We start from the raw sequence: 13228 nt of genomic DNA, 5'->3' as shown, positions 1-13228 counted from the left end.
TGTAAATGGTATTATGTTATATTATGAACTCGATGAACCACAGGAGGGTGAACTGCCGGATACTGTACCATAGTAATATCGTCTGTGCCACGCCGGTGCCTCATTTCTGTCATAAATTAAAATATTAAAGATTGAAAACGGTCGCTTCACGCACAAAAGATGAAGAAAAATTATTGTTATTCGATCGTATCTCGTGCCTATATTATTCTGTTTCTTTGACATCGAAAACGCGACCAAAAGAATATTATTAGTACCTATATAGAAGAAAACGCCGCTGTCGTTGTTCCATCTGTATAGTCGCTCGATGCCCACTCGACCTATGAGTTCCAATAATATATTATTTAACGCAGCTGCACGCCTGACCGATTCTATTTGAATAATTATAAACTATCGTTGTATAATATATTATATCGTTATATCGAATAAACACCTCAATAATATTATATATTATAAATAAAAATATTTCGTTATTCTTGTTCGATGTCTATAATTATTATAAAAAAACGTGTTTGTACTGTTAAAATCGTAATTGTGTTGGAATTAATAAAAATGTGGTATTATATGAGAACTTTATTGTCGAGAAAAAAATCAGGTTTTGTAAATTTAACATATAATGTTGAATGACGAGTATTACTATGTTCCAAAGTCTCACCCTCTTCGTCATTTTTTATCGCCACCCTCGCCCTCGTTATCTTGCCTAACATCATGTAAAACTTAAATTACTTAATATTCCGTTCTACTATTACTTTATTATTAAATTACAGGTTATTAACTTAGATTTTTTTTCTTTACATTATTAGCTATTTATTTACTAATTACTTCACAGACTCAAACAAATTTTGAAGAGCCCTATATATTACTTTACTTATATATTAACAAATAGTGCAGGAATTAGTAAAACAAAATTTGAAGCTTTAACGAAGAGATTCTTCTCAGGCCAAAACATTATTTAAAATGATTTAATTCCCCAATTGTATAGTAATTTAATTCAATAAATTAACGTATGACGTTTTTGATTATCCACAGCTGAATAGTGAACCTTCGTCTGAGTTAGATAAACAACAGCGCAACGCGCAGACCGAACAAGTGAAGATGGCCGCCACTGAAGCCGGAAGCCCGAGACGACTGGGACTCAACCTCAACCTGAGCGTACAGCCACACGCGACCGCTTATCACTGGCCGCACTCGACAGTGGCCGAAGACACGTCACCATCCCGGTCCAAGGGCTGCACGGACGAAGATGATGACGACGACGAAGACGATCGCGACATGGACGACCGCGATATGGACGACGATGAAATGATGATGGACTGTCGGCAGGACGAGGATTGTTCGCCCGAGGATGAACAAGACATTTTGGAAATGCAGGTAAAATGCGATAAAAACACGAAACACGGTGCAGTCGACGTATTCGAAAATATACCCGAGTAGCGATAATTCAAAGTTGTAGGGAGATAAAAATTCGCTTTGAGATATGTATTATTCGAGTTATCTAACTCAAATTTATATCAATTTATATAATGTACAGTGTAGTCTCGATTATTCGTAGAATAGAGTGGCAGGGCATCAACGGATAAGTGAACTCCGCGGATAATCCACCAAATTAAAATTAGAAATTAAACGTATCAACAATTACCAAAAAAGTATAAATATATGTATTAAACAAGCGTATTGTATTTTACGTTGTTATCGAGTAATCGGCTATCGCAACCCAATTAAACCGATAATGAGGTGTAAAGATACATATATATTTTTATTTGTATAGATGTAGGTATGTAGACGATTCCGCGGAAGACAACGGATAGTCCGCTCGCGAGAGTGCAATGTAATTTATATTTATAGGGAAGTAAAAAAAAAATTCGAGTTATCGGGAATCGACTGTAAATACGTACACGAGATTGTGTGTTTTCCGTCGTTAAAATTGTATTATTATTATTTTTTTTTTTTTAAGCGCGAGGAACGCGAAACCCTCAATCAGCTCGCCAGGCAGTTGGCATCTGGTTCGCGGCTCATAACCCCGATGCTCCAGCATCTAGTGTACCAACACCCAGGGCTATCCGTACAACCGTCACCGATGCACCAACAGCAACTGCAACAGCAGCCGTCCTCCGTGGCCGTGTCATTGACAACGGCCGCGCTCAACAGACACGCGACGGCCGCCGCTGCTGACCTGTCGCCAAAGTCCAGTCACTCGGGCGACGTGCCAATGTCCGGCGGTCGTTCCACTGAAGTTCAGTCACCGTCCGCGGCTCGGAATAACGAGGCGCAGTCATGGACGTTCGAAGAACAGTTCCGACAGGTCAGTGACGTTGTAAAATATATAAATACAGAACCTATCACCTTTATTGTGCCATCAATAATATATATATATATATATACTTTTTATATTTAAAATATTATTTTTGTGACATCAAAACTGTGTCAATGTGCTAGAAAGCCTAAAAACTACGACTAAAATATGTAATTTCGTATAATTTTTGGTCGACTTAAACTGGAAATCATAATAATATAAATAATAATACGCATATAAACCGAACGGAAATTTGAAAAAAAAAACATAATATACAATCGGACACTTATGCTTAAATCATTTAGGACTTCCTATTAAACTTACTTCTAGGAAGATGTTTCTCATACTTCTGCACGGTCTCGTATGAATCCACATGCGTGTGTTATCGATTACGAGGTCTTTAGCATGTCTATAACACCGTAAAGCTGAGCGCGTCTTAACTAGCTACACGTTATACAAAATAAAGTTACACGACCGACGATTATTATCATAATATATTATCATAGTATGGCCGTGACTAATACTATATCGGTCTAGTCGGTTGTATTTTAGAACAGCAGCGCAGCTGATATCGTGTAGTTTGCACTTGAGTGAGACTTATTTTATGTTTCTACTTCGGACCGCACACGAAAATCCTCGAACATCGTCGCGCGTCGCTCGTAACAATTACACGCATTACGCCACACTGCCGTAGATTAAAATAATATACGCTCGAAAACGTGGAAAGTATAAAAATCATTAATATAATATTATACGTGCGTATTTCAATCTATTTTCAGTAAAAATAATCCCGCGTGGGTTACTCGTTGCGTGCTCTAAACCGATCGGACGCGGTGCTTTGCGAGTATCCGTACCAGATATATAAACCGGGAGTCGGGACACACTATAATGTTTTATAATTATTTGACAAATAATAATTAGATGCCTATGATGCGGCGTAGTCGGGTGAACACATTTCTTAATCCCTTGACGAGAATATAACGAAGTTTAAGACACTAATACGAGTGAGGCTTTTAATTCATTATACACAGGACTTGCTCTAATTTTAAAGTTATCAAAATGTATTAAATATTCGTACAGTTATAAATTTGAAGGAGCAAAAAAAAAAAAAATTCGCTTATCATTTTTTTTTTATGATCACATTTACATATTTTTACATTCAAAATTATAGTAAATTTATTTTTGATTTATGTAAATTTAAAATGATACAAAGTAATCCTCCATTCTTTGCACCTAAAATAAATGGTAAATAATATAAAATAACTACAGGCTACTTTATTTATTAGATAATATGAATATTGATCATGCATTCATTACACTGTCACGAGATTAAAACCTCAAATAAATAACTTCATATTCTTTATTATTTTTATCTTTATTTGTATGATGTTTTTAATAACTTTATAAATTACAATATCATTTTATCTAGAGGTGACAACACGCGTCTTGTACCTGTACTACACAGGGTGATTTTTTTTTTATACGAACCATTCGCCAGTTAATAGCTATAACATCTCATGAAACATTCAAATCGTACATAAGTATAATGTTTACATTCGTCTAAAACCTGATTATAATAATGGTTTGTCGTATAATTATAATTTTTTTTTTCTTACACTTGACTGGTAGATCGTTGGCGTGGAAGTCTAGACATTTCTTTTCTATTGCTACGTGTTAAGTGAATATATATTATAATGTATACCTATTTACAAATCGTTTTCAGAAGAAATTATATATTATATGCAACGGATTTGTGCGTCAACTCGAACGTCGACTGATTCTGCACGCCAAAACTATTATCACTGAGTATATTCATAATAATTATAATAATGATACGTACACGTACGCGATGAGCATATAACTTGAGAGGGGATGTATGTGTGTGAGGGGGAGGGTTGTTCGAGTGATGTTGCCCGCTCACTTTCTCTACGCCCGAGAACCTGCAGGTCCGAGCACGAGCGGAGCACGCGGGCGGGCGCCGATACATCATCCGCCGCTGTGCGACCGACCCAACCTAACCGACGCGGCGCGTGCCCAGAGATAAACGGCGTGCCAGAAGACGTGACCGCCTCGGCATGCCGGTCTGCTGATAATCCGTTTCGCCCGAAACGAGTGGCGTCCACTCGTGCAACCATTACACATTACCCCGTTCGACCCAATGAGGCGTTAGTAGTATTTTCAATACTATTCGATATCGGCGGCTCCGAGAAACACTTATGGGTTTATTTTATTTACATTTAATAAATAAATTAGGCCATATATAATATGGAAACAAGGTTTGGTTGATTGTGTTCTTTTAAACCACCCACTAGGACAACAAACATAGTGCCTATATGTTTGCGGGATATATACTTGGTACAGTAATAAAGATAATAACAGACATGACGCGCGGACTGCATATCTGTCTATTCCTTGCGGGGGCGGTTTTTTGTTTTAATACGTTTATTAATGTTGTACGTACGATGGCATCTGTACGACAGCAGTGTCAGACGAATATTATCGTGATAAGTGCGCAGAGTCTGCAACCACCGTAGGTAGGTAGGTAGGTATACAATAATATCATAATATTATGACAATAAACAATAATAATAATATAATTTATCACCGCATTGCAATGTGATTATATTGTATTAATATAATGGTCGTACGTCGGACGTTAACGAAACGGTGAACACGCATTCAGCGGCGATTGTACCGCTCTCGGACGAGAACCAAGTATATACGCAGGTACGTATAGGTGGTAGGTGCACAGCTCCTAACCCACGACTAATTGTTCCCTGTATGGGACACGACCTTTTTGAAAACACTCTCTTGTACGCGCGTAAACTGATTTCAAGACGACCCCGCAGGGCCGCCACTGTGCACACCAAATTAATAACGCTGTGACGACAACTACGTCTGTGCCACTCGGACAATGCGTAACATCTCGCGGTTATTATACATCACATTATCGTCGTCATTATCGTGTATAGACGCGCACGCATTAAGATATGCATGTGCGCAGGTGACTGTTGGGGGATTTCCACGCGTCTATCTCGGACCGGAGTTAGGTCACAACGTGTTATTGTTGTGATGATTATATTCACACGCCGTCAGCCAGACGAATTTCGATCTGTTGTCACCGACCCGATTCTTGTCCCTTTTCCCCTTTCGTTTTCATTTCATTGTTTCTCGTCTCTGGACGCTTTTTTCGTTTTCACCTGCCCCGCGGTCCGCGTTTCTCATCGCGAGACACATGACGTGCGATGCAGTCTGATTGCATTACTATAATGTATACGGGTCGTTGATCCACACTCGTCCACCGCACAATATTATAATATAATACGTTCTCTTATGTACTGTACCTATACGATACAATTAATATCAATCTGAACACACATCACACACACACACACATCGCTTGCAACATAATATGTACTTGTTAAACTACTGCTCAGTATGCTGTACACAATGTCCATGAGTGCAACCCGAGGGCTACCGTGGCATGTGGGGGATGAAAAATGTTCGCGTCGAACCCACCCGAGTGTAACTCTGCGGCATCCAACCTACCTGTACTTACGCATATCACGTGGTAGTTTTAACTTTTTTTCGTATTTTATTCGTTTTTGTTTAATGAATTATAAAACTGTATATCTAGTCTGTAAAGCGTTCATATCACACCATACTCCATTCCATACTCCATACTCATATAAGTACATTGCATTTTTATCAAAAAGTTTTTAATCGCATCTCTGCAGTTGTATGAGAACGCTACACCCAAATGTTTTGTTGTCTCCGTCATAAAACCATTATAAAATAGCAAGTTTGCGTTCAGTAGAACCGATTTTATGTTGTTAGCTTTAATATTAGATGTTATTAATCTATTATCAAAGTTAAAGGTATACCTAAGAACATTATCTGTGATTGAACATTGGCTTTTTTCGATATTTTAATTTTTAAGCCTGGTATAGTAATATTAAAAATACTCATATTTATCACTCCTATATATAATCTATAATACAAAATCGATTTGATTGAACAAAAATATTCTATCTCGTATATTTATAAGACAGAGATATAACAGGTGGGCGTAGCCGTAGCGTTCTCTTAGTGGAACACTTCATCATATGCACATCGTTGTCACGTCACGCGTATTGTATTAATGTAATAATGTATTATCTTTATTGAATTTTTTGAAATATTTTAAGGTTTAACAGGCAATTTCTTTAATATACTCGTAATACTATCATAGTATAGTATGATTATTATGTGTGAAAATATTTCCTTTTAAAAAATAAAATCTATCGATTGTTGTATACAATTTATAATCGACGGATGTTTAATGCGTCCAAATCGTTCCGCAATTCGCATTCCTAATAAAATCGGAATATGATATTTTATTATATATATATATAAACTTAGGGTGACAAGTGTGATCCTGTATACTGAAATACTTGGTCACCAGTCGCCCGACGACGGAATTATATTATTGTATACCGCTATAATACTATACGTATAGCGTCCCTCTGTTTACGGTCTTATCTTTGTCAATAGGGGATATTGCATTATACACTTTGAAATCCTTAAACTTTATCATCGTGCATATTGACCTTGAATTGCCTCTAACATCCGTATAACTATATACATAGATATATAAATAAACGCCGTATAGGGGTGAAAAAGCGATAACATGGCGTATATAATTGAAAAACGGAATAGCATATAATATATATATATGGTAGTGCGGACGACCAACAGAAATTAGATCCTCTTTTCACCACAGTTTTCATATTATCTGGGCATAAAACGTTTTATTATATGAAAGGATGAAGCAATTAACCTAGTTCGTCAGCCACTAATCGTTTTCGGTCCGAGAACTTCTTCAAAGCTCCTAAACGATTTAGAACAATTTTCACGAATTGAAGAAATAACTTTGTATGGAATTCTTATTGATTTACTTGATACTACGTTCACTCGTGTGTCCCGACACCTAATAGAGTCTACGCTTTGTGCTCTAGATAATTTAAAAAGAAAAATAATTATATTACTATAAAATACAAATGCGTTTGTTAATAAGTAATTTTAGAAATAAGTTAAAGACATTTGAGGCTCGTGGTGCCCTTGGATACACTTGGTATATAATTCTATTAAATAGACAATATTATAACTTTGCATTGGTTTGTGTTATGATTAAAAACAGCTTGGAATAAAAAATTGTACTCAAAATATACTTTTTTAAATTAATATTATTATTATTAACTAGCATTGGTTATATAGTTATATATATATAACTATTTATTAGTTCTCACTTACATTACTTTTTTCATACATTTTATTCTCAATTTAACCGTGTAGTGTGTACGTTGTATTATTAATTATTATTAGATGTGTAAACATACGAACATACGAACATTTCAATCTATAACTTCTGTAAGTAAATAATATTATACATATTTAATCATCACATCATGTTAATAACAAGACGATTTTGATAGGACCCGTGTCAGAGAGAATCGGCTGAGATGACCGATTATTTATTCGGCCAGTCGAATAGTTATGATAAAAAAAAAACTTTAAATTCTTCGTTCTACATATTATCATTATATCCCACGCTGTGGCCGCAGTTAATCGGCTGCGATTATTCATTGTCCGTTATATAATTGGACGAAAGCAAAAAATAGAAAATAAAAATATTATATATTATCGGCGGCCGGGGAAACAGATGAGCGTATTATTATAACGACGACGATTCCCGTGCTTCTCGAGATTGACGATCAATCAGCTCGCTCGTATGCGTGTGGATATAAACCGCGATTAACGCGTTCGAGATTTCGTTTAGTATTATTATTATTTTCTCGTCTAATCAATATTTTCCATATACAATGTACTTATATTTATATATATAAACACGTGTGTGTATGTGTATGTGGTGGGCGTACGGTCCATCAGTCAACGACGCGGCTACAACAGTCGGATCGCGGACAAGTATATAATACGGTGGTAGTATACGTGTGTTACATTATGTACAACAAAAATATGAGTTTGCTGACGAGCAATATCCCGATAGTATAACATTATAAATTATTATTAAAATGTTAATATACTTAGATTTTATTATGCATACAGAAATAAAAATACATACGGACAATATTATAATAATATATTAATAAGTCAACGAGCGTCGCGCCACATGTGCGCATAATATGTAATATACTATTGTGTATTACTAATATGTAATACATAATATTTATCATATAGGTAATATGTAAATGTTAATAAACGGGTACGAGAAAAATGATAACCCCAAATAATGCCGATAACAACAAAAATAATAATAATATACTATGATAATATTGTAATGTCGTGTTTGGCCAAAGGCGCCATACGATTTTTCGAAATATCGCCGCGCATACCGTCCTTCAACCGCGTTTACCCGAGACCGAATTCGAATAGTATGGACACCACTGGATACACTACTATGTATTAACATTATACAATGTATGTGCGCGCGAACGGGCGTATTCGATTTTACTTGTCTAGACCATTAGAACGGGAATATGCAGGTAGATATATATTTTTTTTCGAACCCGAAATATTTATAATAACGAGACATTTATTTGGTCTACACGCGATGATATACCCACGACGTTGTATTATAGTTGTATTATTAGTAAAATGTTACTTAAAAAAAATAAATAACGATATAAAGACCCTATTTATATTAATTATTATTATTGCATATTATACATTATACGACGATATTTTTCGTAATAATGGGTAATAATAATAATAATAATAATAATAATAATAATAATGTGTCATTGCAGCAACGTGCACATTATTATATTGAGTCGTTCGCGTGGGTAATTTAAACGGAAATTCCTCGACAAATGTTAACAAATAAGTATTTACGCAATTAATCTGATAGGTGATAAAATTTTAAGATACATCATTAAACCGTTTTTTAGGTATACTGAAATGTGCGTTGAAACTGCGCCGCGCCACCTGCTGTTAAAACCGTCGAGTTTAAAACGGTCATTAAAATCTTATGTAAATCATATACCGATGTCGTTAGAAATATTACACACGTTGCGCTATAACTTTGTATAGTGTACCTATTATAGTCATCGACAAACGTATAAAGATGCACGGCACAATATATTATTATAAAATCACCGTCTTTATCGTAATATATATTACATATTATACTATTATAGTAGCAGTAGTGTAGGCAGTAGCCGTTTAACACGAATGTTTTTTTTTTTTTTTTTTAATTGTCGATTTTGAAAAAACGCATATCTTGTATTATATTTGTCCGCTATTAGATCGGCATACTTCACTATACAGACAGTAAGACTTTCTGTCTGTCCATACATTATTTTATGATAAGTATTTTTGAAAAAATATTATTATAGAGTACGAAAGTGCTGTATTAATTTTACTATAATTATGAGTTATCTATACAGGTTATTAAACATTCACGTTACACTAATTTTATTATATAAATATTCAAAATTTCTCTGTTTTGAAAATGTATAGTAAAAGAGTTTTTTTTTATAATATTTTATGCAGGGGGAGGGTTTGGGGGGTGATCTTTAAAAATTCAAATTGGAACCCATGCTTATATTATACTTATGTTTATGTTATATAATGTGGGGGGATTTTTTCATAAATTTTAGTAATTAAACAATATAATTAATGCTAAACTTTATGCTTGAGAGCGATTTAAAGCTTTTAGAATTTCAACCACACGAGTGATGCCACCATATTTAGTTACTTATTTGTTGGAATGTGATTAAAATGCATTTTGTAAAAAGTGTACTGCTCTCGAAAGAGTTGAGCATAAATCATTATGGTTCAACCACTAAAATGTATTGAAAAAAATATCCCTAGATTAAGTTTGCAACAAAAATATTGTTTCCTATTTGAATTTTTAAAGTGAAAATATTAATTTATCGTTTTCACTAATAGTTATGTATTATACGTAGCCAAAAAGTGGCTAGTAAAGTATAATATTTATTTAGTAAGCGGGTTGTATAACAAATATAAAAATAATGGCGGTCACTCTGCTAATTATTAAAACAAAAAAAATAGATAAAACTATAAAAGTTTCTTTATTCCGTTATTTTAATTATAGTTAAATGTACTAAGTTATTCCGAGTTGGTTTTTAATTTTATGTATAACAAGTGTTGCCCCTAATAATAAAAATGATCGGCCAAGGGCCTGCAGTTATACCAAAAATAAAACATCAGTAAAAAAATTACGAATGTATGCATATATTTTATATTATGTGTTGTACTACTGCAATGCATAATTATTTGCGATAATTATATGCTAGTGATATTATTTAGCAGCCGATAGACATTAAGTATTGGTAGAAAATATACTTTTACTAAGCATATCAAAAAATATCATTCACACCATTAAAAGTCTTGAAAAACCATAAACACTATTTAACTGCTGTAAAACGTTTGATTATAATATAATGGTATTGGTATATAATATTGCTGCAATGATAATTCCTTGTACATCCAAAGCGCTGTAAATATTGATTAATTGTTAACAATATACCCTGGTATTGATCCAATAAAAATGTATTCTTTGAATTATAATTATAATAATATGATAAATATACATTTAAATAAATTATAATAGCATTGAAAAATGCATATGTTATATATTATATTAGTGTATGCTGCATCACGTGACAAAATTTTTTATTACAAATGTTCGTATTTTACAATGATAGTACTTATAAATTAATTATTATACCATTGCAACTAATGATGTTTAAATTTAAATAATTCGATTGTGTACATAAAAGTTCTAGATAATTTGGATTGAACAGCACAGTTTGAGAACCGCTGTTATACGAGTACATGATGGTATATACAAACAAATATAAACGATAAATTTTTATGTTCTATCAGGCATAAACTGATTCTTGTATAATTACTTTGTATATATATGACTTTTATAATATAAACGCATACATATTTTACACAAAACTAGTATAATTTATTTGTTAATTTTTATTTAAAAACAATTTAACTATTACGAAACAATTCAAACATATGTGCTGAAGTATACATTTAAAAATGTTAAAAATAACTTTTTTTTTGAATTAGAACATAAAACAGTTTTTTTATTTGGCTATATCATTCAAATGTTAAAAAAAAAAAAAATTAAGTGCTAAATATTATTTATTAATATTATATAATTTTCGATAAAGACATTCGACGCAATTGCTGCAATAAAAATGCACTGATATGGTGGTGAGGTAAATTATCTTTTATCTTTTTTTATATACATTGCGTGTAAGTACATTGGAATTCGGGAAAACAGATGTTTTTTCTCGTGATGATATTAAACTATAATTAATTATGATTATAGCTCCTATACCTACTTATCCAGTATCGAAAGATTCGATCGTCTCCTCGCATGTGAACCTAAACGCAATCCAAATTCATGCCAGTGTAATAATATTGCAGTTTTTGTTTTTAGTCCACTGCCGGAAATGACCTCTGTAGTTTCGCCACCAATGTCTGGTGATTTTTACGTATTTGTTGGTTAATTATTTTTCCTGCGTGTGTTTAAGGTGAAGTTTATGTCAGATTTCCAAATAACAAACAAGGCGGTGAAATGGGCATAATGTTAATTTTTGTCCGCGACCGAAACCGATCGGCTGTCGCGTGTGTGTACGGAAGTACGTGATTTAAATTAAGCCGCCGTTATTATATGCATCATCGTCGTCATTGTAGCGCATAATGCATAATATATTACAATATGTACATATACACCCCATCGTTGCATATAATATTTATAGGTATAAATTACTATTATTATATTATGTTATCATGACTGTTGTCCATGCGTATAAAATCAGATAATTTTTTGTTTTATAAACTATTAAGTATTAATAGGCACTATATGATAGTGGATTCGGTATAGCATTAAGTATATTTTTGATCGTAGATTAAACTACTCTTTAAATTTTTCGTGTATCTCTAAAAATAACATCTGAAACTTTCCTAAAATTTGGACGAGTAGTTTTTGATTTAATACATCTACAGTACTAAGAACATTATATTGTGCATTTAAATAACAAACAATTAATTAAATATAATTTTCTCTTATTTATTTAAAAAACAATAAACTCATAGCATCGATTGGGAGATCAGCTAATATATAACAATTTTTTTTTTAAATTTATTTCCATGACCAATGGTAATCCAGAAAACTATAAATGAACAAAAAAATTATTAAATTATCGCGAGCAAAAACTAAATTCACAAGTGAGCGTGATACTAGTAATACTACTGCGATTTAAAAAATAGAAGACTCGTAACACCTACCAATTCTCAGTGGATCTATAATGAATGTATTATGATTTTTAAAATCATGTCACATTTATATACCTATAGCGAAAAATTTGAAATCAATTTTGCATTATTGGATTTGAGGAGTTGGGTACTACTTCTGAACCCACTCTATTAGTGCCACTGGCTACTGGAATAACGCACTGATAGTCACTATATACCACACACGTGTATCATGTCTGGCCGATATACATAATGTAATAGAATTTATTTAATTTAAAGGTTTCTTGAAAAATCCGTAAACCAATTGGACTGAACTTAAAACACGCGTGACGCCGGCGTTAGGTATAATGGAATATAACGTTTTAAGTGTATGCAAATATATTTTGCGCGTGTGTACAGCAGAAAACTAATTGCCGTATATACTTATACGACTATATTACGAATTTAATATTATAATTTCTAATCAGATCGCACGCGGGTGATGGATGCCAGCTGTTTCGACGCGTTAAATTCCATTACAACGACGACGGTAGCAAAATTACTGTAAATTACACAGCTGATATCGCGTGCGAGTCAAACGAATTTTAATGTCCATCTCCACCGCATATAATAATAGTATAATAATAATAATATAAT

The 13228-nt window shown here is 33.4% G+C and overlaps 1 protein-coding gene across 1 annotated transcript in view; it reads left to right on the top strand.

Moving 5' to 3' along the window:
* The window catches only part of LOC113549613 (AT-rich interactive domain-containing protein 3A-like), an 80689-nt gene that overhangs the window by 23563 nt on the left and 43898 nt on the right, over positions 1 to 13228 (top strand). Inside the window, exons 2-3 of the mRNA XM_026951000.1 lie at positions 1027 to 1368; positions 1952 to 2299. Coding sequence (XP_026806801.1) covers positions 1027 to 1368; positions 1952 to 2299 — 690 coding nt within the window. The remainder of the gene's footprint in view (positions 1 to 1026; positions 1369 to 1951; positions 2300 to 13228) is intronic.

This window comes from Rhopalosiphum maidis, chromosome 4, assembly GCF_003676215.2.
Source record: "Rhopalosiphum maidis isolate BTI-1 chromosome 4, ASM367621v3, whole genome shotgun sequence".
Taxonomy (NCBI): Eukaryota; Metazoa; Arthropoda; class Insecta; order Hemiptera; family Aphididae; genus Rhopalosiphum; species Rhopalosiphum maidis.
This window is presented reverse-complemented; position numbering and strand designations above follow the sequence as displayed.